Here is a 27,902-nt window from a genome sequence, read left to right as displayed (position 1 = left end):
AGGGGAAATGGTGAAAAAAATTGATTTAAGTTTACACATCTTAAATCTTAAGAATGTCAATAAAGTTTTTTTTAGATAAAAAAACTATATATATATAATATATATATATATATTTCGTAATATATTTTTTATCACGAATTAATGCAGTTTTTGTTTCAATTATCTGTATCCTGTTTTAACTTCCCGAGCTTCCCATCTCCATCAGCTAACAAGACCTAATCTAAGCTCTGTCCTGCTTCCCCTTCTCCGTCTCCTTCTCCCCCTTCTGCCTCTCTCCCTATCCTAGCCCTCCTCCTCGTCTTCTAATCTTCACCCAAATCTCTCTCGCATATCGCCCATCGAGAGGGAGTACGACGCTCCGTCGTCTACAGTCGGGCATGGTTGCCAGTTTCCCACAGGTTTGTCTTCTTTCCTTCCTTTCCTTTTGCTTGCATTGACTTGTATTTTTTTTCAACTTATTAGTTTTTGCTACTATATCATCTTTTGCGAACCTGGGTAAATTTGTCATATATGTTTTTTTTTCCCAATCTTTAAAATGATCATGGTGTCATTATTTTCCCCATATTTTCTTCTGAATCCTGACGGATGACATGCTTATTGATTTGAATTTAACTAAATACTTGGCTGTTCATATTTCTTCAGTTCTATGGTGAAACTTCTGTGGCCGGTGAAAATTGATATGTGGATCTGAAGTATGTGTAATGGCGTCAGTAATTCATCAGATGCAGGTTCTTGTTAAACTCTATGACCAAGTGTATATTTCAAACAATTTTTTAGCTCATAGGTTTCATATTCCTTAACTTTATCATGCAGTTCATACATTTAGCTTCTATCTTAGTTGCCGTGCATGCCTAATTCCCTTCATGATTCACATATCATTTTAAATATTTATTTTCCTATGATTATGCTACTTTTGTTGGCTTTTAGGGACCTCTTTCTTCACATTCATCTAGTTATAAACCATCAGCAAGAGGGGTGAATTGGAGAACCTCGACAGTTCAATTCAGTAAGAGAATTCCTGATGTTGTATCATTGGAGTATGATATCAATTTCAGGTAAGTGTGTATGATTTAATTGGCCACAGTTCTATTATGGCTGTTAGTCTGTAATTATATATAGTGTGTTTGCTGTTGATCATTGAGTATGAAGCACACTAAAATAGCAAGCAACTTAGTTGTGGTATATAAAACTATAATCACCACCATGACTGTGTTCCAGTGCATATTTTTACTCAATGGTTATTTCTTTTAGTTATTGCATTCCAGTTATTTGTATGAGAAATTTGGGAGATCAATCGTGTGAACTAGTTAATGTAAACAACACTAGTTTCAAACATTGTTACCCTTGATTCCATCCAAGACAAGCTCTAAATAACAATGCTAACATCTTGTAGAATATTGTAGAATGTTCTTGCTTCCTTATATATATTTTCCTATTTTAATTGTTCTTTTTTTCTTTTTTTAGAAGATTTGATAAGTTATCTTTCATTATTTTCTAAATGTGGTATCATCTATAATTAAGGTACAATATGATTTTTGTGAACTAATACAATTTTAATTTCCAACATGGTATCAAAGCCAACCCTAGTCATCACTCTAAACCCTAGTCGTCTCTCCTATTGTAGGCATTGAATGACTACCAACCCTAACTTTCTCTTCCATTCTCTTTTAGTTGCCGTTTGTACAGTATCTTTTGCCATTCCATAACATCTGACATCACTTCTTATCAATTCCACTATCTCTAACTATTGTGCAATATCATACGACAGTCAAATCCTTATTAGAGGACACAAACTCAATAGGAACAATTATCTTTAGTGGTGGTAGAGTTGCATCAATTATCTTCAATGGTAAAAAGAAGGGCAATTATTTATCTGGAGGTGCAACCCTCCAAAGGTAGATGATCCAGCTGGAAATCATAAAATAGTATGGTTATGTCATGGCTAATTAATTTCATAAACAATGAGATAGGAGAAAATTTTCTCCTATATGATATAGTGAGAGAAATCTAGAATGCAATGAGGGAGACTTATTCAAATAAGGAAAATACTTCACACTTGTTTGAAATAGAAATATTCTATATGATTTGCGGCAAAGAGATTTGACAACGACCCAATATTTTAACACGCTCACGCGCTATTAGCAACAAATTGATATGCGTGAAGAATATTTATGGAATTGCTTTAAAACAAAGTCAAGTATAGGTAAATTATTGAAAAGAAAAGCGTGGACAAATTTCTATTTGATCTCAACAAAAACCTTGATGAAGTTTGAGGAATTCAGGGGACTGAGGCCACAACTCAACTTTCGAAAAGCTTTTGCAAAGGTTTAGAGAGAAGAAAGTAGGAAAAAGATGATGTAAGGGATTTTAGTTGCCTCTCCTTAAGTGGAAAAATTTACCCTAGTTGATTATGGGCCTCAGAATCAAAGAATCAAGGCACTGACAATGACAGAGGAGGGAACACTCATATTGTGAACATTGCAGCAACCTGGCCACACTAAGGAAACATGTTTAAGATTCATGGAAAACCAGCAGATTGCAAGCCCTCACGTCCACAAAATTGAGACAACATTGCAATCAGTGAAGAAACTTTTGGGCACGCCTAGTCGAATCCTTTTAGCAAAGAACAACTGGAGATTTTGAAAGAATTGATCAAACAATCGCAATTAGCCAATTCAATTCTAATAATTGAAACTGGATTTTGTATGTATAAACTTAATTCTATAAGTGCCTTAAGCCTTAAAAAGATTATCCCCACACTTTATCAAGTCGAGTCAATCCCCAAATGGAAACTATCCCTACTCAAAACACACCCATGATACCATACCTTGATTTTCTTCCCGAAATAGTTCCTCTTCTCCAACTATTAGTCTTAGTCTTTGGCAGTAATCAATCCGGAAACAACAAAGACCTTATCACTTATCCTAGGAGGGAAAAGAACCAAAGGGCGATAGAACACCAGGTACTCCTCGAGCAGATCTAAGTACAGAATTAATTAGCAACAAAGAGTCGCTGCTTTCACCTTAAAATAGTTGGGTAAACATTATCATGTGCATGCATAAAGTATCAAACCAACTGATGCCACATCTCATAAAGTACAAACTGAGATTATTGGACAAGTATCAAAATAATTCTTTCGGTCACATCATCCCTTCTTCTTGTTTGATGTCACAAAGTGTGTGGAGTGATATAGTTTGCATTTTTGCAACTATTATCTGCTTATTAATTTTCCTGTTTGACATCATGAAGAGTCTGAATTAAATTATTTCACATTCTTGGAAAAATTATCTGCTTATTAGTCTACCCTTTCTATGAATGTTGGAAGTGAACTACTTTGCATTCTTGGTACTATTATCTTCTTATTAATTTACTCTTTTCGTGGGTATCCATAAATATGTTTGACTAAGTAGATGTAGACTTAGGAATCATTTTTCTTTTTATGCTCATGTAATCATTCAGTGATAAATTGTTACTTATCTGCAACTGTTCTTTTTAAACTCCTTATTCTTTAAAAGGTTTCTCTTGGAGTGAGACTAAATGATGCCCTTTCTTAACTCTTAATATTTGCTGTAATCATACTTGATGGTGTTATTTTTGTTGCACAGTAGCTTCATTGAAATAGGTTTTGAATTTTGAAGGTTTTCCTGTGCATGATGGAAAGAGGTATTTATTATTATTATTATTATTATTATTTTTAGTTGGTTTTCTTTGAAATATTTTTGTGTACGAAATTATTTTCCTCATATGAAAGGCTCCTCCCTATGACTCAGTGTTACATGTGGGCTATTCTTGCTACATTTATCTAAGTGCATGTGGTTCCTATTTACTTTGCATGTTAGTAATTCTCATGGTTAGCTACAAATGCTGTGACAGAGGTCGACCTATTTGTTTCAAGAAGAAAGCTTTCAGAGTTTCTTCTTTTAAAGGCAATGCAAAGAGAGATAAGCCTGACAGAAAGGACTCAAAAATTTCTAGACCACCAGTCCAGATTTCTAGGATGCAGCAAGGAAAAGAGGAGTTTCTGTCCGAATCTCTTGATATCCCAAAACATCCACTACCTTATGCATCTGAAGGGAAAGACAGATTGGCAGTGAGATCTATAGCAATTAAAGAATCATTTGCGAAGTGGCTCATCATGTTGCGTGCAGCACCGACCAACCCAACAGTGAATGATAATCTTAGTGAAAGAGCATGTCACTATGCTACATCTGGAACTCAGCACAGTGTAGTTGGTCCAAAGGCAGGGAGTATTCCAAGAGCTATTTTTGCATATCTTTTAGGAGTTGATGCAGCCATATTGATCCCATTTTTTATATTGTAAGTTTCAGCATAACTACTTTTTCTCTTCATCTTATGAAGCTCTCTACTATTACAAAGTCTTGAACTCCGTATTGTTTTCATTATGACAAACAGCGTTTTAGTCTTTCTTGCCTAGATTGCTCTATGTGATTGTTTGATTCAATGTTTATAGAACCCTGCTTAAATTAATCTTACTATTTTTTTGGAATTTAATTGTTACTATGCATATAGAAGACCTGTGTTAACTATCCTGTTTTCAAATACGTTCCTGAGATGAACCAATTAATCAAAATTAGCAAGTGCATCTTTGGCAAAGTAGATCAGGATATTTATGCAATTTGTGATGCTATCCTCACGGCAGCCAGTAAAACCACTATTCTACACTTATCTTGTAAGCTAACTAGTCATATATGCATCTCCATATTGTCATTTATGTTGATTGTGCTGGAAAAGAATGTAAATAAACAGTCTAAGTATGCTATAACCAATATGAACGTGTACAGCTTATCATACTGTATCCTTGGGTGTGTCAAGCATTTAAGACATTGGAAAATGTACACAACAATAATCCATAGTCTTCATTTTTGTTCCGCCACATGGATCTTTTCTGTTTTCCCATCATCGAACTCTATGTACAGCAGTATAACTAGGGGACAATCTAGTTACAATCAGCATCTATGTTTATAATATTTTGACTTCGTTTTCCATTGGTTACACACTTAAAACTAGTCTGTACATGAGCTTTATACTACAAGTTTTTAGCTACCGACTTTCACCCATGTTATAACCTTGAGGCTGACACTATAGTATGAAGCAACATCAATGATACGTGGCCTAAGGAGTGACTAGGATATGCAAGCTTAAGTCCTTTAAGTTGGCCTTAAATTTAGAGAAGTTGATCATTTAATCTTTACTCAAAATAGTACCATTGATGTTGTAATTTTAATGATTTATGTTTATGATATTCTATAGTGTATTATATTCATAAAAAAACCCAAAGCCAAATTTAAGAAGGCAACATTACTTCTTGGAGTAGAAGTCACCTAGCTGTCTAGTATTATTTTTATCTCAGAAAATATGCAATGTACCTCTTGTAAAGTCGGTATGTTTGGATACAAACTCACATTAATGTAGAACCATAATATAATATAGAAGATGATGACTTTGAAGATTCTTTTCATTATAGAATCACTTGATCGGAGATATCATTTACATTCAAGATCGTGAGTCAGTTCACACAAAAGCTCAAGAAATCTCAGTGTGACATATTAAAAATCCCACAATTTATTAAATGATTTTCAAGAAAAGTATTACAAAAATGTATGAACATCAGAATATTGGTGCATTTTCTTCTGCTATTTATATGATATATCTTTGGTAGAAGTTTCACTTCAGGATTCTGGATATATGTGAAAGGCAATTTGGTAATGTGAAAAGTAAGATTGTTGTAGCATGATCTAGTGTTGAAGCTGACAAACTTATCAGATAATGTTTGTGAAATCTTTTCTTGGTAATCTTGGTTTTAACAAAACGAATCAGGGAATATACATTATGACAATGAGATAACCATTTACGTTGCAAACAATTTAGTGACTTATGAATGCACTAAATGCATTGACGTATGTTGTATGTTGTTATGTTGTTATGTCGAAGAACCTGTCATATGCCTATGAAGAACAAATCTTGATTATTTTTTTTCTAGCCCTTTTTGAAATTCGTTTTATGTTTCTATGTTACAAGCTGAGTATAACACATATCTATGCTCCACTTTGAAAGAGAATGATATAGGTTAGTTATTCTGGATTATACAAATACACGACTTGTATGCCGATCTTAGCTTAGTATAAGAACAATATATCTAAGTTTCCACTTCATGTTACATTTTTCTCAAAACAAACAACTCTAGCTAAAATTTAGATCATATATACAAGCAATAGAAAAACTATAGTTTAGTTCAATGAGATCCTGTTGAGCTTTTTGTCTTTATTTTATGTTGGTTGGAATATTAACAACTAGCTATGAACAGGCCACATTGATTAAATAAAAATTTATTTAATTAAATTTAAAAATAATTTATGTATTTTTTACTATTTTTAATTTGTTTTATTAGGATATCTTATAATGGCAATTATAGTTGCAATAGATATGTATCATTATTTTATTTTAAAAGAATTCTATTTTTAAATTGAAATGTGCTTTTTATAAAAAGCTTATCTAAAATTTTCAAATTTAATTCAGCTCAATTTTGTATATTCAATTTTTTAAATATTTCATAATTATAAAATTAATTAAATTTAATTATAAAATTTTGAATCTAGATTAAACCTAATATATATGTATATATATTTTAGGTTTAAAATTTTTATTTTTTTGAATATCTTTATTTTTCATCCACTCTTATAATTATAATTATATAGAACAAAAGAAATCAAATTAAAATTAAATGATTGTTTTAAATTATTTCACCAAATCCAATAGTTTTTGTTATTAGGTCTTTCTTATACCAAATATAAAAAGATTGTTGGGATCATTGATGTAGCTAAAGGGGTTTAATAAACACTCGTTGATTTTTGTTGTTTTGTTCCATCATGCTTGTTTATAAGATGTTAGTAGGCAGTGGAAGTATAAACAAAAAATAGAAACACAAACATACAAGCACACAAAATATCACGTGGTTTGAAACCTCCTGTTCCTATAGCTTATGATCTATTGGCGGATCACTTTTGGAATCATTGCTATCTTTTCTTTTTAAATACCTTCTAGAGACGTTGCTATCACAATACAAAGAATATAAGCAAGAATGGATGGTACAAGTAAATAAATTTTACACAAATGAGATCTTGCATTAGTGTCGGCCAACGACACATAAAGGCAAATGCTATGTATGGATTCAACAAACTATTGTGCTAATGCTAGGTTGTTCCTTAAAAAGAACGTGTTGGAGGTGGTAGGAATGGTGATGCCGCTAGAGGAAGGGAGGGGGGGGGGGGGGTAAATAGCGATTTGCTTCGATTGTTTGATTTCATGTATTTGTCTACAATTGATTAGTACGTAGCGGAAAGAAAAACATAAAACAAAACACGAGTACACAACAATTCATTTTTTTATGTGGTTCGGAACCCTTAGTTCCTACTCCACGGTCTATCGTTCTAGCGATAACATCACTATCTTTCTTCTTGTCGAAGACCTTCCGCAGGCAGAGAAACCTCTTACAATTCCTGTTCTTATAACCAATACAAAATAAAATAAAGATACCAATAAAATTAAATACAATTGAAACAACAAGTTTACACTAATAGAACTTTGTTTTGATTGCTTTGGTTTATCTCTTGAAGGTTTGGATTTCACCTATAGAACGGTGTTGCAACTGAGTTCTGAACCACATATAGAATAGTGGATATCAACTGCTGCAACACATATAGAACGGTGAGCAATCAAACCAGGGAACTTCATTTGAGATCAACTGAAGATTGATTTCACCTATAGAATAGTCGAGTGTTGCAGCCGAGTTCAAAATATTCTATTCAGTCAAGTTCCAGACAATCTGTTTGCTCCAATAGTGTCATTAGTTGATTGCTCATACCCAGTAGTCGGCTGATATACTACAAATCCCTTAAATCCCGAACTCGGGATTTGGAGGGTCCATTAATCAATTGCTACTCCATAACAGTTGACTGATATCTTTGTTTCAGCCTTAAAAAGGTTGAATTCTTGTATTATCTAGTATCTAGTTGATCTCAACCTATCAAGACTTCCTTTGCCTAGCATCTGGTCAATTTTGACTTGCTAGGATTTTCCATTGCCTAGCATCTAGTCAACCTTGAACTGGGAGACTTTATCATTGCTTTGTATCTGGTCAACCTTGACCTACCAGAATTTGAACATTGTCAAACATCCTGTTCTTCTTGATCTGTTTGAGCTTTCTTTCTCGTGCTTAACATTCAGTCTTCTATGACCTATTAGGACTTCTCTCATTGTCAAGTGTCTTGTCCTCTATTATCCACTTGAATTTCACTTCTCATGCCAAATATCAAGTCTTTCATAACCCACTTGGACTTCGTCTTTGTCAATTTTTTGTTGGACTTTCAATCGCCAAGTGTCTGTCTTTCATGACCCATTTAGACTTCGCCTCATGCTAATTCTCTATTGGACTTTCAACCGCCAAGTATCTAGTCAACTATGACCCACTTGAACTTTTTTCTTGTCAACCGTGATTCATTTGGACTTCTTCACTGTCAAGTATCTGATCAACCTTGATCTATTTGATTTTCGCTCAATCATCCACATCTAAATCAATTTTGGTCAACCTAACTCGAGATCTATTGCATCAATAATTTCTTTCTTCAACAAACTCTCTTTCTACTTGAGGTCTCGCTTTCTTTAACAAACATATTGATCAAACATCGAAACTCAACATCAACCAACTCGAACTTAGTCAATTGAGCTTGGTCAACCTTGTCCATTGGTTGATTCCATCAATAATCTTCTTTTTAATGTTTGACAATATGTTTAAGTTAGTCTAGTCATTAGCTCAACATCTTACTTCTTATGCCAAAATATAAATAAAGGTTTTCTAACTTAAACTCTTCATTCTTCCCCTTTAGCATATATTAAAAAGATTCTAAAAAATCCATTCTCTTCTTCATTCCTAATGTCAACATCTCAATGAAGGTTTCCTACCTTACATTTTCTCTAAAATTGCATCTTGTTTTAACTTTATTTCTTAATCTGGGAAGTTCCTCTCCCTTTAAGGAAATTCATTTCTTCTTCCTAAATCATTTCTCATGCATTTAAGGTGAACCTCTCTCTCAAACCTTGCTTCCCTTTGATTATTTCACTAGCAATATTTTGGAGTCCTTAAACTTTTAGGAAATTTTAAATTCCATGTCATGAGCTTAAAAATTTAATCTTGAATTTTAACCTCCCATCAATTCTTGTTTTCTCCCTTTTTAACATTCCATTTTCATTTTCACTAAGAAAATTCCTTTTGAATACTTATCCTAGCATATCAGAGGATAAGAGACAACTAAAATATCTAGAGTAAGCTTAGACAATTGAAACAACCTGAATTAGTCAAAATCCTTCTTAACAATCAATTGATAATGATCAACAGTTGACTAATAGCATCAACTCTAAAACAATTGATTGTTATTTTTTTGATAATTTGAATATTTTATAGGTCGAAATTCAGAAATGCATAGGTAATTCTATATATATATATTTAAAATCATCAAAATTATACAAACGCTGCCAAACTCTATTAGGGTAAAATAGTTAATGACACAAAATTGAAGATTATTGAAACCTTTAATGTTTCATTCTAACTATATATCAACCTAATCAATGATGATTTATATTAACAAATAGAGTTTATCAATTTTTTAAAATGATTTAATTTTTTTTTCAAAGTTAATTTTCAACCATGATCCATGAGTTAAATGCATATGACTTATAAGCTTTCCCCATAATTGGTTCGCGTAAAATTCATATGACTTGATGAAACTTAGCTTATCTAGATGCACCATGTCAGTACCTTGAACTTAACTCGCCATCCTAACATCTCACTTATGTCTAATGTGTCTCAATATACCCGTCATTCTATGATTTTTGTGAGATGTAAAGTAGATTTTTCTTAAACTAAGGGATCATGTATATCCATCTGAGTATTTTTAACTTGACTATCCTATCTAGGATGTCAAATAATGTCATTTATCCTTAATTGCAAAAAAATAAATCAATGCATGTAAATAAACATGACATATATTAAATGCAAAACTTTTAAAAGAAATTCAACATACTTGAATAATGCATGTATACCATGATGCATATATGCCATGACATGATATTACCAAATCCATGTATCTTAAATAAATCAATATCATGGCAAGATTTAATATACAATCATGGATGATATGATGTCGTAACATGTATCAACACACAAACATGTTAAGCATATATAACATGATTGTAAAAATATCTAGATCTTCAGTCTAAGCATCATCATCTAATATTATGTCAAATACAAAAATTTGATATAAGTGGACAAACTTCCTTGAATGTGCCAAAACTCCAAACTTGACACATTATTAGTTCTAACTTACCATGCCAATTTTGATCAATTTAAAAACTTAATTCTTTATTGGTACACTTTAAAAATTTCCAAGATAAGATTTGAAGTTTCATTCTTAAGATATCGCTATACCTATGAAAAAGCCCTAAAGTACCAACTTTATCATAGTTGGGTAAATTATCCTTCCAATCTAGTTGGCGCACCTTATATCCATTTAGTATGAAAATATCACATTCTTAAGAACCCAATACCTATTGGAGTTCCTTGAATGTACTAAGTACTCAATAGGGATGATCTCCCTAGATACTTTTCTAATGACTTTTTAAAGCTTTTTAGAAATCTTAGTTATGTTAGTCTCATCAAGATCAACATTAGAAATGATCTCCCTTGCAACTTTGACTAGACTCCTAGACTTATGATTTGTTCTAGAGTTATATGGAACCTTATAATAGGATGACACATTATCTTAAACTTTGATTTGTATCCCAAACCTTTTTTGTTATTGGGTAGTACTTGCCTACCTAAACCTATACTTTTCTTCTTAGATCCCTTAATCTCATTTGCCATTTTTCTAAGGGTCTTCCGATCTCTAAATCAAGTATAGACCTCAAAACATGGTATCAGCAGCATTCTCCTTTTGTCAGTGTGTTGTTTGCAATTGAGGAAGTCAATGCACGATAGTTGTTGTTCTGATGAGCTAGCAATGTTGATGCCTTAGAGGGAGCATGTGACCGAAAGCAATAAGATGGAGGCAACAAGATCTTTATAGTATTGTCATAAATGCTCGTGGCAATGCAATAATAATAAAAAATTTACTATGCTATTTTTCTCTCTTTTCTTACAATAATATTTTTTCCTATTTTTTTCTCAAAATTTTTCCTTTGTCTCTCTTTTTCTCTATTTTTTTACAAAAATATTTTTTATCCTTTTTTCTCACTTTTCTCTCTATTTTCTCCTTTTTTTCTCCTTTTCTCTCCTAATTCAAACTGTAGAATTATCTAGGAATTAGGAACAAAATTGATGAAGTAAAGAAGGAAATAACCTCTCTCAGAGGAAAAACTCGTACAAAGAAGTAAAATTGAAATTGGATTAATTGATTATTAAGATATGACTCTGAACTTCTTTTGTAGAATCGACTTAATAACAAATATGAAAATAAATATTCTAAATAAGGAAAATATAATAATTTTGTAGGGATTATAATTAATTTCTTATTTATTATATAAATAGAAAATACTATTACCAAATAACAAACAAATCAAATATCTAATTATTATAGACTAACCAATCTTGAATCTTTTTAAATTTATTTTCATTTATTGCAGATGTGCTGTTCTTGAATAATTTCTAATCTTGAAGATTTTTCAATTTCTTTCCTTTTATCTTAGATGATCTAATATGAAATTTATCCTTAATTTATTTTCTTTAAAATTATTATCTTTTCCATGATATTTGTTTGAATGTTTTTTCAAAAACCTCCACAAAATCACTTCTATCTGATTCTAGAATTGGTTGATTAGTCACTTCACTATGGTGAATAAGAATTTGAATGTTGTTGTCGCTTTATCTACTCAATGACTTCTTCTAGGTTTCCTATTCTAGCATGATTTATTGATATTATCATTTCCATGCACAATTGACTAGCAAACATTGTGTTCATTTTCATTTAAGCCTGAGTTGATTTACCAATCGACTCTAAATGTTAATTGATCCAAACCCTAATTTGTTCAAATTATAACTTCGTGGTTTTAGATTTATCAATTGACTCTCCTTGACCATAGTCAACTAGATTTGAGTTTAAATTTTGAGTTGATTCCTTAGTTTACTACAACCACAAGTCAATTGAAAATTGTATTAGCTGAACTTTAGCTACTGAAATTTTCTTGTGCCAAGGGATCTTATATATTCAAGACTTTCTCATATGCCTAGTACAAGTTCTCAAGTAACTTTGAAATTCTAGGAAAAAGTCCCTTTTCTTTTTCGGAGCCTTCTCATTAAATAGAATTGCTTTACAATTTATCTTTAGTAACAAAGTAAATATAACTACCATATTAATTACAAATAGTCTAATTTTAGTATGTACTAATTACAAATAATCTACTCTAGGTAATAATATATACACAGCTAATTAGCACAATTATGGCAAAGTAAATTACCTATTTGATAGGCCATAATATCTGCCATTGATATCCCCCCTCAAATTGATGCTGAGCTTTAATAAACACATCAGCAATTTGAAATTCGGTGGTTATATGTGGAAGAGTGATGACACAAGCATCATATGCTTCACGAATAGAATGACAATCTACTTCGATGTGCTTGGTGCGTTCGTGAAATACTGGATTAGCAGCAATTTGAATAGCACTAGTATTATCTGCATGAAGTGGAGTAGGCTTAAGTTGGGGAAACCCAAGTTCACCCAACAGTCCCCGAAGCCAAACTATTTCAGAACAAACAGAGGACATAGCGCAATACTCTGATTCTGTGAAAGACTTAGACACCCGATCTTGCTTCTTACTTTTCCAAGCAATAAGAGAGGTACCCATAAACATGCACCAACCTGTAATTGAGCGTCGAGTATCAGAACAACCAGCCCAATCAGCATCACTATACGCAATCAAACGAATAGGAGAGCCCACAGAGAAGAAAATTCCCCGGGAAGAAGTGCCATGCAAATAGCGAACAATGCGTCAAACTGCAACCAAGTGAAGATGTGTAGGTGCTTATAGAAATTGACTAACTTGTTGAATAGAAAAGGCAATATCAGGACGGGTAATAGTTAGATAGTTCAAGCTCCCCACTAGTTGTCTATATAAAGAGGGATCTGGGAGAAATCACCCTCACCATGGCGATATTTAACGTTCACCTCTAAAGGATGATCAACAGAACGACCATCCTGCAGACCAGCCAAAGCCACTATCTCCTGGAGATATTTATGCTGGTGTAAGAAAATTCCAACTAGAGTAGAGTGCACCTCAAGCTCCAAAAAATAGTGTAAAGATCCCAAGTCTTTCATATGAAAAGACCCCTGAAGATGCTTTTGAAGCTGAGAAATTAAGACAGAGTCGGACCCTGTAATAACAATATCATCAACATATACCAAGAGCAAGACGATTCCTTTCGCAGTTTTGCACAGGAATAAAGAAGAATCATACTGACTTTGGACAAAAGAGAAGCTAATAAGCGTAAAGCGGAACTTGTCAAACCAAGCATGTGGAGCCTGCTTCAAACCATAGAGTGAACGTTTTAGTATGCAAACATCAGAAGAGGGTGTAGAAAATAACCCTAATGGTGGAGTCATATAAATTTCTTCTTTAAGATCTCCATGCAAAAAGACATTTTTCACATCCATTTGTCGTAATGACCATCCCTTGGAAGCAGCAATAGTTAGGATAAGTCGCACTGTCGTCATCTTAGCTACAGGAGCAAATGTCTCCTCATAATTCACTCCATACTCCTGGCGATTACCAAGGGCCACCAGCCTTGCTTTATATTTATCAATTAAGCCATCAGATCGTAGCTTAATAGAATATACCCATTTACAACCAATGGGCTTAGCACCATTTGGGCAAGGAACAATATTCCAAGTGTGATTCTCCTGAAGAGCCTGAAGTTCTTCCTGCATAGCTTTAACCCAACATGCCTGCTTAGTCGCATGCGAATAAGAGGTAGGAACTGTAGTATCAGCTAAAGTGGCAGAAAACCCATATTTATCAGGAGGATGACGAGTGCGAGAGGATTTCCGAAGAACCATTGGATTAGGATCGGGAAGAGTTTGTGATGGTGAGATTTTTCGCCGTTGATATATAACGCCAGGTATAAAACGATCAGTTGATGGAGAGATATTATCCTCAAAATGAGGAAGAAGAATACTTCCAGAAGGAGAAACATGTTGCGAAAAATAATACTCATGCTCAAAGAAAATCACATTTCGGGAAATACGCAAACGATTAGCAATCGCATCATAACATAGAAAACCTTTTTGAGCATTGTTGTAACCCATAAAAGCACACCGTACGGATTGAGCTGTAAGCTTGTGACACTCATGAGAAGGCAAGTGGACAAAACAAACACACCCAAATGTGTGCAACATGTGATAATCAGGATGCATACCAAAAAGACGATAGTAAGGAGAATCAAAATTTAGTTGTTGAGAAGGCAACCCAACCGATTAATCAAATACACAGCAGTAGACAAGGCTTCCACCCAAAATATAGGCGGAACTGAGGACTCTAGGAGTAGTGTGCGTACCATATCCAACAAGTGACGATGTTTTCGTTCAGCCACCTCATTTTGCTGTGAGTATAAGGACATGACCGTTGTGATAAAATACCTTTGTTTTGCAAAAGAGCTTGAAATTCATGTGATAGATACCACCATTATCAGATCGTAAAATCTTAATGCACGTAGAGAATTGTGTCTCAATAAAAGCCAGAAATTTTTGAAAAACAGTGAACACCTCAGCTTTGCTACGTAGAAAATATATCCACGTGAATCGACTATAGTCATCAATAAACGTCACAAAATATCTATACTGTGCATGAGAAGTAACTGGAGTAATGCCCCAAACATCACTATGTATTATCTCAAAGCATGTCTTAGCACGACCACCATGAGTAGGAAAAGGTAAAACTTTACTTTTCCCAAGTTTACAAGTAGTGCAAGCAAGAGGTAATTGATGTTTAAAAGACTGAATGTTGTCACCAAGAAAGCCATTCTTCATTAAATTAGATAAAATCCCATTATTCGGATGGCCCAATCGTTTATGCCAAACATTGGCTTTATTTGTAGTAACAATAGAAGAGAAGGACAAATTTCTAGAAACAGAAAACTGCAACGGAAATAATCTTTCCACTTTAGGCCCCTTCGCGATCACCTGACCCGACACCTGATCCTGTACAATACAACCATCACGAGAGAAATGTACATCACAGTGGTTATCAACCATCTGACCAACAGAAATTAGATTTGTAGACAACCCAGGAGAGATAAATACATGACTAAAAGAAGACCCTATATCACCAATGGCTGTAATTGGAAGATTACTGCCATTAGCAATCTGAATATTTTGTGAGCCATTATACTGTCGTACATTATGCAACAGATCAGGTGACCCAGTTATATGATTGGACTCCCCAGAGTCAACAATCCACGAAGAAGAAGTATTCATACCTTGGCCCTGAAGTGTAAGAGTAGAAATGGCTGTGAGAATCATCTGTTGGACCATCTCTGGCGTAAGAACAAATTGATTGGTGCCAGTGACTGTAGATGTAGGACCAATAACATTAAGATTTGGAACAGCAGCTTGAAAAGCTTGGATCCGTTGATTTTCCGGACGTGTAGGACACTCCTTGATAATGTGCCCATGTTGCTTACAATAGTTGCAGAATTTCCTACTGCAGTTGCGAGCAATATGCCCAAACTCCTTACAACTATAGCACTGCAGTTGATCCTTACCACGGTTCCTCCCTTGAGCAGCATAAGCAACATTGATAACTACAGATTTTTCTTGTGATGCACCTAGAATAGCTTGGGTAGCCAATCTTTGTTCTTCACGCAACAATTCTCCAAGACATATATCCAAATAAGGAACTGGATTTCTATTTAGCAATCCAGCCCGAGCAACATCAAAGTCTGATCTCAATTTCATTAAAAATTGATCACGTTTACTAACTTCATGAATTGCCTGAATACTAGCTAAGGCCTCCTTTGATACTTTTGAATATATAATATTAGAATATTCGCCCCAAAGATTAAGAAATCCAAAATAATATTGCTCAATAGAAAGATCACCTTGACTGAAGTTACCAATTTCAAGCTCTAGTTGGAATCGTCTTGCAGTATTATCTTGATGGAATATTTGTTTTAGGTAATCCCACATCTCCTTAGCCGTATTAAAAGAACGTAAATTGTTCACCATATGAGCTTCGATGGATCCGAGAAGCCAAGAGATAATTCGGGCATCCTTTATCTCCCATTGACCAAGGTCCTTAGCGTTTTCAGGAGCCATTAAAGACCCATCAATGTGACCCCAAAGCTCCTTCCCTTTCAGAAACATCCGGAATTGAAATTCCCATGTAGCATGATTTTTTTCGGTAAATTTGATAGCCAAAGTCTCCGTAGCCATCCGAAAAACAGAAATCTTAATCCAAACTCTCAATCACAAGTTAATCAACCGAGAAAAAAAATTTCAAAAAATTGTTGAGTGGAAATCAACCAAAAAAACAAACCAGAGAGCTTTAAGGGCAGAAGAAATTTCAGTCTTCCTTTGGCTCTGATACCATGTCAAGAACTTTGAAATTCCAGGAAAAAGTCCCTTTTCTTTTCCGGAGCCTTCTCATTAATAGAATTGCTTTACAATTTATCTTTAGTAACAAAGTAAATATAGCTACCATATTAATTACAGATAGTCTAATTTAAGTATGTACTAATTACAAATAATCTACTCTAGGTAATAATATATACACATCTAATTAGCACAATTATGACAAAGTAAATTCCATATTTGATAGGCCATAATATCTGCCGTTGATACAAGTAGACCTCAACTTATTAGGACATCATTTGCCTAGTATTTGATTAATCTTAATCTACTAGGACTTCTTATTTTCTAGGACTTTCTATACTTAGAGATTCTTGGTCTTTGAAACTTCACTTGCCTACTATTACTCACTCCTATGGAACTTCATTATTATCAAACATCCTGTCTTTCTTAACTTACTTGAACTTTTGTCACTCGCCAAACATTTGGTCAGTCCTCCAGTCCTCGTTGACCTGCCTAGGCTTCAATTGTCTTAACATTTAGTCATCGGTGACCTGTTAAGTTCGTCACTTACTAGATCCATTCTCCCCAACCTTGCCTAGAACGCTTGTTGGCCTTTCCTGATGCCAACTCTTTGTCAAATTTTCCCATCTAACAACACCTATTGAACTTTCTTGTCGGCCAACACTTGTTGGACTTTATTATTTGCCAACATTTATTTGACTTCCGATAGTTGCCAAATGTTAGATGGATCTCAACTCACTAGAACTTCTTCAACTCATTTGGACTTCTTCATAAGTATGTGGTTAAGTTTAATCTAGTTGACATATCTAATCAACAAACATATTGTTCAAAGATAAAATGTTTGTTGATTAGATATGTAATAAAAAGAATAGCCCCCGGGGCATAGCTGAGTTGGTTACGGCGCAGCAGACTATCTAATCAACAATTTACCTCCTCACAGATGGTCGTGGGGCCGATCGTGTGGGGCCGCTCGGAAGAAAAGATAAAAAGAATAAGCCTTGGTCAACATGAGCAGGGGCCGATTGTAGTAACATTGAAGTTGCTTTAGGTTTACAAAATTTAAAAGTAAAACATGCCTAAGTCTAGGAAATACTGGAAAATGTCTCATTTTAGTTGCTTTTCAGCATTCACATGTAAAAGTTGAATAGATAAATTATTATAAAATGAAACAAGTATATAGTTTATAAGTTAAAGATAAAAATTAAAATTAAATGGTTATAAACTTTTTAAATTCTAAAATACAAAAATAAACAGCAAATTAGATATGCATTAGCAATCTAATTAATAATTAAGCAAATAGTTAATTACAATAAACAAATTGATTAAACACTACAACTTATATTAAGTAAAGTTAATTATGCTATTATTAATAATTGAATTAACTGAGTATCGAAATTGTATCGGCATGACTATGGTATCGAAATTATAGTTCCGGTCATAAATTAAAACTCCGATATGACTTGAGATTTTAAAACTGATCTTTAGCTTGACCTTGCTGGTATAAAATTCATCAGAGTTGAGCATGAGTTGGCTTGGTTAGCAAGCACATTTTCAAACTGGTGTACTTCATGATTTTTAATTTTATGGACTAAAATAAATTCAACCTTAACCTTCAGGGATCTAAATTGAATTAAATAGATAAGGAACTAATAGTAAATTCTCATATTTTATTCTCTGGTTCTTTAATTTAATACTTTTTTGGATTAAACTAGACATACATATTCTTATAACTATTTATATGTTGGGCTATTGTATGCTACATCTTAATATATTCTAATATTTGTTCAGTTTAATTCCTTTTGTTATGCATAGTTAAATGGAATTCAAACAGAAGCAGCCGCACTGCAAAACCAAAAACTTGGCTTGTATGGGTTTCCTGTTTTCCTTTTGGTTTTAATGCCCACCTCCTCATTGTACATTGTTTCCGTTGTTTTTCAAATGACAAAGATTTCTGCATAAAAATAACACTACTATTTCTTTTTTCATGATTTTTTAAATTACTCGTTTATAAAGTGATTTTTTTTTGAAAAAAAAAATAGTTTTTTTGTTCAACTGTAGGTAAAGAGGCACTGCGTCCGTCTTCTAAACTCTATCAACATGACAGTCTATTGTTGTTTTTGTTTGGTTGTGTAGTTTTCTGAAGGTGGAAAAAAAATGTTCTTGTTATTTTTATTTCATCCTCTCGAGAGTTAAGACACTCATTTAGTTACCCAAAAAACTTAAATTTAAGTATCATTTGCTGATTGATTTCTTTTTCTGGCAGCATCCCTTTCTATCTGACTATTAAAATTATCCATGGAGCTGAAGCAGCAAGGGACCTTACGCCATTATGGATAGCTGGGCCACTTATAGTTGCTCTGTATGTAAAAGTGATTAAGAGGATATGTTCATTGTATATTTTCCTCTTCATCCAGGCTGGTAAATTCATAATGAATCTGCCCAAGTATTTTCTACTAGTCTACAATTACATAGCTGAGGGAAAGCTTAGGACATCTCTATGGACTCTTTTTGTGAAGCCTTTTGTTGACATCAGTACCTTCAATTATGGGGCTTATTTTAGGTGGAAGTACGAACAGCTTAAAGTTGTGGCTGTTGAGAAGTATATTGATTACCTGGAATCAATATGGCCATACTACTGCAGAATTATCCGTCTCCTTAAGAGAGCCAATCTCATTTAGCAACTGATTCCCTTTGCGAATTGTGGATTCTTCCTGATGGCTCATGTTGGAGACAAACAAGATTTTTCTGATTGAACCTAAGATTGCCTCCTAAAGCACAAGGTCAGGACTGAATTTATTGGTCACCCTTGATGAACGTCTGTCATATTCAGTGGTCATATGCTTTTCTTTACAACACGGCACCATCCTATATTGATTCGTTGTTCATGAGTTAGAATTTCCAGAAGCTAAGGATCTTATCGATGGGTAAGCGCGTGATGCTTGTTTAGTTGTCGTGTCATAGTTGATATTGTTCAAACTGCATATTATCATCTAACTGCTGAATACAAGTTTTGGATTTATCTAGTTTCATTATTGTTTGGTTGGTCAATGATCCATGGCTATTTTAATAGGTCACCACCTCAGGGATTGAGTCAATGCGACTAATTGGGATTATCATTTTTTTTTAATAGGACTCATATCAAATCTGATCCAGTGGAAATCTGTCTTGATACGATCTACTTTTGATTTCAGATTGATTTATCGCTCATGGAAAACTATCCATTTGAATCTAAGGTCAGATATAAAAATCTAATTTGAAATATCAAATTTAATTAGGAAAAAAATTTAAAGGACCTAGTCTCTTGTTTTTACAAAGTCGAAAGGCCACTTTATCATAATTCTGGTATTGAAAGTGTTTTGATTTCATTGATGTTAAATTGATTTAATTCTGTCAAAAATATTATATATAAAATAATTTTATAATATATATTTTTATAAATTTAATTAAATTATTTTAAAAATGATTAAATGATTATACTTTTTTTATAATAATAATTAATTGATTGTTACAATAATTATATTAACTATTTAAAATGTTTTTGATCTTTTTAAAATGATTTTAATTGAAATTAAGAACTATTAATTAAGTTGATAAAGAATATATATAATATTTTGATAAAATTAAATTAAATTATTATTTAGTTTTATGTGTCGTAGTAGCTATTTTGTGATCACACAACAACAAGAATAAATCTATGCTGTTTTGACATTTTGAAAATGAGAATGTTTTTTTTTAGTAACTAATGGTGCCTTGTCCATTTAATTACACCAATTCTATTTTTTTTTAAAAAAATTCGACTATATAGACTTGAAGACTATTGCATTGTGTTTAGTGTTATATGCTTAAATTTATAATTATGCGAGAATTTAAAATTTAGTTTTTACTGGAGGAAGTTTTTTTTTAAATTTGTTTTGTTTGTATGATCACCACAAAGGTTTCAGAAGTGCTCTTTTAAAATTTTTGCTCCATAATTTAAAACTAGATTCAAAAAGACTGTTTAATGCAAGCCAACCCCTCCATATTAAACAGGCAATTCTGGTCGTGGCAATACGGTAGTAAAGGCAACTGGCAGTGGTAATCCATGCAACTGGGTAGTGAACACTGCGCATGACTTGCCCATGAGATCGGGGGATTTCGGAAATAAAAATGTTTGTACGTCTTGTGCCTCTAATTTTACACCCAGACAGGATTTTTGACAATTATGAATAAATAATCATGAAGTTTTACCTCAACTTTCATATTCATAATGTTTTTTTTTTAAAAAAAAAGTTAAATGATGTTGATCACGAGCTCAACAGCTTTCCTGGGAACCGGATCTGAGCCAACCCGACCCGGTAACCTACCAGACATCAAATTAGTCAACCGCAAGCCACCCTAAATTATATTTGATTGAAATATGAGAATCGGATCTGGGCCAACCCGACCCGGTACCCCACCAAATATCAACCCGCGATTCTTGCATGCTTGGTTCCCGGAACTGGATCCCAGCAACTCAAATTATGGATGCAAACATTTCGCCCCAAAGGTTCACTCCTCGCCCTCTTGCCACACCTATACTATCCTGTGGGCTCCTCATGTAGAAGAATCCAACCAATGCGAAGGTAAAACTGTTGGCTATTAGCAAAAATGGCAATAATCTCAGGTCACCGCCGCCGCCTTGCCTTGGAGAGATCCAGTCAGATTTTGCCTTCCAACGTTTCGTACTCACAGATTGATCGTCGGTCTACCTAAACGAACAACAATTAAAGCTCGACGTGCCGTGAATCACGTGCTTTGGATCAAGTATCATTCTACTTTGTATTATACAATCACTTTTGGATCTAATCTTGAAAGTAGGCTCGTGAGCCATCAGTATCTTCTGCAGCAATTCCCGCTCGTCTTCCATCCTATTCAACCTTCTTCTTCTTCTTCTTCTTCTTCATCATCATCATCTGACCTAACCTCTCTATTTCTTTTCAGTCCTCACGTCTTCAAAAATACCTGTCAATTTGGTTTTCTTATCAATTTCGTTGAAGATTTATTTTCCCCCTTTGTGGTCAACAAGTCAATTGATTTGACCTGGCTGAGCAGGTTTTGGGTTCTTCCATTTAGCCACTGCGGGAGCGCATTTCATCAGCTGGTTAGTTCATGATAACTCCTTTTCCGACGTTTGGTTTTTTGACGACGTGAATTCTCTTGTTTCCGATTTCTGCTCCTCCGTACTTTAGGGTTTTGGAGAGAGTCCAACTTGATGCGACTGTAATATTCATTTTAGATGTAGAAATGAAGTACAAGTCACGCGATACTGTTCTAATCATGCTATTCATGGGGAGAACGCACTTTTTTTTTTTCCTCCTTTTTCGCATTGGTATTTGGATACTGGTAGAAATGCCCTAACGATTTATCAATCCTTGTTTATTTTGTTGAAAAAGAGATTATATTCTGTTTGAAACCATTGCCTGTTGGGCAGGTCTTCAATTGCAAACTTACCTTCCTTTTTATTTAAATGCTGCAATGTCGTCCTTGTCCTTCCCTGTTACATTATTTTGAAATCTGAAGTCGTTCCTTCTTTAAAAGTTGAACGCTCCAGTAAATCTATGTAAAATCAATAAATTTTCTTTTTGAATCAATACAAAAATATAGTATTATCACCTAAATCTATATGATGGTCGGATAAGAAGGTTTAAAGAGTATCTAACCAAGTTGGAGTGAACTATTTGCCAGAAGTTTGCTGCTTCAGTTGTTAATTGCCTGATAGAAGAAATTCAGTTTTAAGAAGAGGATGTTGCTAAGATTTTATGGAAATGATAGGGTTAACCTCTTCCTACATGATAAATGAGCAATTTTCTTTATTCATTGCAGAGTTATTTTATTAAGGCTTTTAAGGATTAGGTTGACTGAGAAGCACTGGGTAATCCAACAAAGCACAATTGTAACACTATGGATGAAGGAGTGATTTGTGAGGGGAATTTTGTCCTCTCATCAACAACACAGGCTTCTGCAGCCAGTCCATGTGATGTTCCCAGCAAGGATGAAGGGAATCTATCAACTGTTATGGAATCTATGAATATTAATGAAGAGGATCATAATGAGTTGAACAAACAGAAGCATGAATCTAAAAATCTAGATCAAGTTTTGAAGCAACAGGAAATGGCAAGTACAGTGTTAGATGGACAAAATTTGACAGAGGTGAATAAGCTTTCAGAGGGAGTTACTGTTGAGGAGAAGGATGCAGACCCTGTTTTTGATGGAACTGAGGCTCCTGAATTGGAAATTGACAAGGTATTTTCAAGCCAAAATGTAGATCCTGCTGATCCAGAAGTGCAAGTGTATCCTTGGCCTGAAAAAGCTGTTGCTTTGAGAAACTTTGTTAGGGAGAAGAGTGCAGTTGCTGTTTCTACTCTGCTTCGTCGCCTTTCTGGCAAAAAAAATAAAGAGGAACTCGCTGTTGGTGATTACACTGATATAGTCACAAAGGGTCATGATAAGGATCAAGATGTGGAAACTGATTCCCAGGAAAATAAAGTCTCACCAAAGGATGGTGAACAATCAGCATGGAACCCTCTAAATTTCATGAAAATTAGGCGCAATGCGGATTCTCAAAGCAAAACTGAGCATTTAGAACATACTTCTTTTGATAATTTACTACAAGAAACAATACAGCAAAGGATTATAGTGTATACAAGGCTTGGATGCCCAGAGTGTAGAATGGTTAGATCTTTATTGAATTTGAAGAGACTCAAATATGTTGAGATCAACATTGATATTTTCCCTACTAGAAAGCTTGAGTTGGAGAAAAGAACAGGCTCTTCTGTTGTTCCCAAGGTGTATTTAAATGATTTCCTAGTTGGAGGACTTGATGAACTGAAGGGCATGGATGAGTCAGGACAGCTTGATGAGAAAATTAAAGATCTTTTCAACGAGGAATCTATTCCTACAGCTCCTCTGCCACCATTGCCTGGTGAAGATGATGAATCTGGTAATGGAACAATTGATGACATGGCCTTAATTGTCAGAAAGATGAAAGAGTCAATTATAATAAAGGACAGATTCTATAAGATGCGGAGGTTTAGCAATTGTTTTGTTGGGTCTGAAGCTGTAAACTTTCTGTCTGAAGATCAGTATTTTGAAAGAGAAGAGGTCAGTTTCGCTCGTAGTGTGTAGCCTATCTTATCCTCTGATGTTTACTTAAGATTTAGAAGTTGAGATTACGTTAAAACCTATGTTATGTTAGTTGTAAAATGCCATCTTTTTTTCAATATCCTCATATGAATACTTATACAACCCCTGTGTTTATCACAAGATAACTAATTAATATAAAAACTAAGAACCTTGACTTGGTAACATAATGGCCACCAATCTAATGATTAGGTAATTTATCCCTATTTTTGTTTATTTAATGGTAGAATAAGATTTTGCTAGGATCCCTATTTTAAGATGTTTCATTTAATGGTAAAGTAAGATTTTGCTATGATCCTTATTCTAAGATATTTTGTTTAATGGTAAAATAAGACCTTGCTAAGAACGAAGTAGCCTTATCTCCCATGAGTCCTTGATACTTAACCATCCTCTTTTTTCTATGAGGGAGGGAACAACTAGGATACAAAGTGAGTTAGGCTAGGGAAGGATAGAGAAATGCTTTTCTAGTTTGTTTTCCCTTAAAAGGAAAAAAAAGTTCATACTAGGGTTTTGTGTATTGACTTGTGCTGCTTGATACAGGTGGTTTTTACTACTCAAACACAAAACCGACATTGAAGCCCCATCGACATGTTTGTATTGCCTATGCTGGTCATACCACACGAGATGGTCGGTTATGAGTTTGCTTGCATGCTCACGGCCGATGCAGAATGAAACAAAAGGAATCATTCGAAGGACTCCTTTTGTTTTTTAGGATAGGTAAATAGATCTTGATTGGTATTGGTACAGATCTAGGTTCTAATGTCCTAAACACATAGTCAATACCATTTTCCTTTTGTTTTTTAGGATAGGAAAATAAATACTATCCAAATGAAAATAATGTACAATCTTGATTGGTATTGGATGTACCCAATTTAGGTTCTAATGTCCTAAACACTTAGTCAATACCATTTTGTTCATATGAGTTGACTCAACTTCGCCATAAATGGAACCATTTTGTTCTCTGGCTATCTAGCGTCAGTCAATTGATGAGCCAACTACTAATTAATACTAGTTGACTGGTGTTAGCACGAACCGGATATAACCCCCAAACTCCTCATTTGCAGTTTGGAGTTTCACTTGTTGATAGATCTAGTCCTTCAATCGACTGGACTAGGTAACCATGAGTCGGAAATCTTTCTTTTTAAAGCCGCTAAGTCCATGAGTTGGCCATCATTCCACTTATGTCTAGTACTAGCCGATTGGTACCTTGACTATTTCTAAAGCCAAGTTTGCCTATGTTGAGATTCTAAGAGTTTATTTTCACCTTGAAGCCATCTTTTAGCATGCTACTCGTCCCTTGGTTGCACCTAAGCTCATGACTCCGCTTTGTACCATCTTTCACGCCTTTGCATACATGGTTTGCTTCCTCAGCTAAGTTATACTCTTATTCTCCTTATCTTGCGGTCCCTTGAATGCTTTTGAATCTCTAGGGCCCTAAGCTATTGAGTTATTATTTGATCTTGGCCACATCAAGTCGTCTCTACGTGTATACCTGTATAACTCAAATACACATATCAAATAAAGCAAAAATCCTAATTTAAACTCTTTACCCAATCTATCAAATATCGATCATACTCTTAAAGGGTGATTGCACAAACAACATCCCCTTTTTGATGGTAAAGTAATCATACATAAAAAATGCATAAGTATGTCAGGGACCTTAACAAGCTCCCTTACACCTGAGCTCTTCCTTGAGGTAGGAATTTTATAAAATATACTAGGGAGAATACTTTTCTAACTTAAACTCATTTACTCTTCTCCTCTTTTGACAATCATGAAAAATATTGCACCAAACGAATCCAAAAAGCTTATGATCCAATATTCTAAACCCATATAAAATACTTATCAAGCCAAATGTCAAGAACAATTTCAGTATCTATTTGCAAATATCAATTGATTGAGAATAGTCCTCCAGTCTGAATGAGTCAATTAGTTTCTGATAAGGTTTCAAATTACACTTTCATGCTAACTTTGGAAATTTACCATAAAATTTATAGACCTCTAAAAATTTTAAAATATTATAGGAAAGTTTCTCTAATGCATATTTTCATGGAAAAAATCATTTTTCATGAAAATGCATTTCAAAACGCATTTTAAAGCATTTATAGACCTCTAAAAATTTTAAAATATTATAGGGAAGTTTCTCTAATGCATATCTTCATGGAAAAAAATCATTTTTCATGAAAATGCATTTCAAAACACATTTTAAAGCATGATTTTGACACAAATTTGCAAAAGTTTAAAAACTTTTAATTGCATCAACTTTGCAATTTATGTTTGAAATCTAGATGTAAAATCTATGGCCTAAAGTTTTTAAAACATGACATTTTCAACTATGATCTATGAGCAACATATTCATTAATTGAATTAATAATTTTCTCATAAAAAGGGTGGTCCGGTGCATGAAGTTTCTACTAATGCGAAGTCCTGGGGAAGGGTCTATTCATCTAACTGTTCATCCCATTAGTGTCTAAGTTCCTCAATACAAAAATCGAGTTTCCTTTATGATTTTGTATGAGATGCTAAATTTGAGGTATTCCTGTTAACTATGTCTTCATGTAATTCTTCTTGAAATTGTATCATGCCCCCAAAAGTACTAAGTTAACTATTTAAGTAAATTGTATCATGGTTGACTTCTATAAAGACCCTTTATTGGTTTAAAAGGGATTTTGACGTCTAATAAAGGTTGGGTCCAACCCGGTTGACTAAAAATTCCTTTTACCCACTCCCTTTCTAGTCTTGGTTTTCCCTTGACCTCTAACAATAAGACAATGATATGTTTTTTCTTTTTTGATTCACTTGTACCCTAAACTACTCTTGCAAAAAGTTAACCCTTTGCTCTTGTTATCATGTTTAGGGTGTTAGGGCCAATGGTAAACTTTTCTAATGTCAACTTTAATATATCAACTTGATTCCTTAAAAGCTCATTTTCTAGCTCTAATTCTTTAATCCTAATATCATGAATTTGGCTTATCTTCAAGAAATGAAACATGCCTTTTTAATTTCTTATTTTTATTTTCATATTTGTTTAAGGAATTTACTATAGGATCGTTTCTACGCTAGGGGAGGGGGAGGGGGGGGGGGGGGGGGGGGGGGGTAAAATAGCATATGCTTCGTTTCGTTTCTTATCTATCTATCAGAGTTAGTTCTACTTAAGGTTATGTACTCAGCGTGAGTCTATTATTTTTTTCTCTTTTCCGAATACATTCCGGAGGCAGAGAAACCTTTTATAAGGTTCAACAATGCACAATCACAATAATAAAAACAATAATAAGAACTTAAAATAAAAACCAGCAAACCAACTCGTGTTGATCTGATCTGAAGCTTTAAGTGTCGGGACACTGATGTGCATAAATTATGCATATGTTTTCAGTCTTATTTAACATGTATTTGTTGCATTACATGAGTATAATTTGTGTTAGCATTTGCATTTATTTCATCATTTTAAGTTAAGATGACTGCGGTTTATGTTTTATATTAACAGGAAGTGGAGATTCTTGACTTCAGAGTACAATTAGGGTGTGTTTGGTTTAAGTTATCATATATATTCTAGTAATCACATAACTAAAGTTATGGGGTATAAAATATAATCTAATGTTGTTTGATTTAACTTATTTATCTGGAGAGAATAAAATATAATCAATTTAACATTTACTATATCGCCCGTGATTCAATTTATTTTTAGAATAAATTAAATTAATAATATTAATGATTATAATAATTGATAATATATAAAAATAAATATAATTTATTTATAATTTTTTTAAATTTAAAATAAATTTATATATTTTTAATAAAATAATTTATTAAAATAATTTTTTAATAAAATAATTCTTTAAATTAATAAATATAATTCATTAATTTTATTTTTTAAAATTTAAAATAAATATATATATATTTTAATAAAATAATATATTAAAATAATTATTTTAATAAAATAATTCATTAAATTAATAAATATAATTCATTAATTTTATTTTTTTAAATTTAAAATAAATTTATATATATTTTAATAAAATAATTCATTAAAATAATTATATTAATAAAATAATTCATTAAATTAATAAATATAATTCATTAATTTTATTT

General features: G+C 33.4%; 2 protein-coding genes across 2 annotated transcripts in view; both read left to right on the top strand.

Annotated features, from left to right (window-relative positions):
- Positions 1 to 179: 179 nt before the first annotated feature.
- On the top strand, positions 180 to 19,678 carry LOC141832206 (uncharacterized). Its single transcript, XM_074719694.1, has 5 exons — positions 180 to 398; positions 643 to 728; positions 928 to 1,055; positions 3,874 to 4,317; positions 18,919 to 19,678. Exons 2-5 carry the CDS (start codon positions 702 to 704, stop codon positions 19,331 to 19,333), a joined length of 1,014 nt encoding a protein of 337 aa, XP_074575795.1. The 5' UTR covers positions 180 to 398; positions 643 to 701; the 3' UTR covers positions 19,334 to 19,678.
- Positions 19,679 to 21,556: 1,878 nt separating this feature from the next.
- The window catches only part of LOC141831914 (uncharacterized), a 77,811-nt gene continuing 71,465 nt past the window's right edge, over positions 21,557 to 27,902 (top strand). The window contains exons 1-2 of the mRNA XM_074719337.1: positions 21,557 to 21,774; positions 22,497 to 23,774. Of these exons, the coding sequence (XP_074575438.1) occupies positions 22,575 to 23,774 (1,200 nt within the window). The 5' untranslated portion in view covers positions 21,557 to 21,774; positions 22,497 to 22,574. The remainder of the gene's footprint in view (positions 21,775 to 22,496; positions 23,775 to 27,902) is intronic.

The sequence above is a fragment of the Curcuma longa genome, chromosome 7 (genome assembly GCF_044706935.1).
Source record: "Curcuma longa cultivar G26 ecotype Majalengka, Jawa Barat chromosome 7, ITB_CL_G26_1.1, whole genome shotgun sequence".
NCBI classification, from domain to species: Eukaryota; Viridiplantae; Streptophyta; class Magnoliopsida; order Zingiberales; family Zingiberaceae; genus Curcuma; species Curcuma longa.
This window is presented reverse-complemented; position numbering and strand designations above follow the sequence as displayed.

Coding starts and splice junctions, on each gene's coding strand:
- LOC141832206 (XM_074719694.1), top strand. CDS start 702: ATGGCGTCAGTAATTCATCAGATGCAG. Junction 1,056..3,873: donor GAGTATGATATCAATTTCAG/GTAAGTGTGTAT, acceptor ATGCTGTGACAG/AGGTCGACCTATTTGTTTCA. Junction 4,318..18,918: donor TTGATCCCATTTTTTATATT/GTAAGTTTCAGC, acceptor TTTTTCTGGCAG/CATCCCTTTCTATCTGACTA.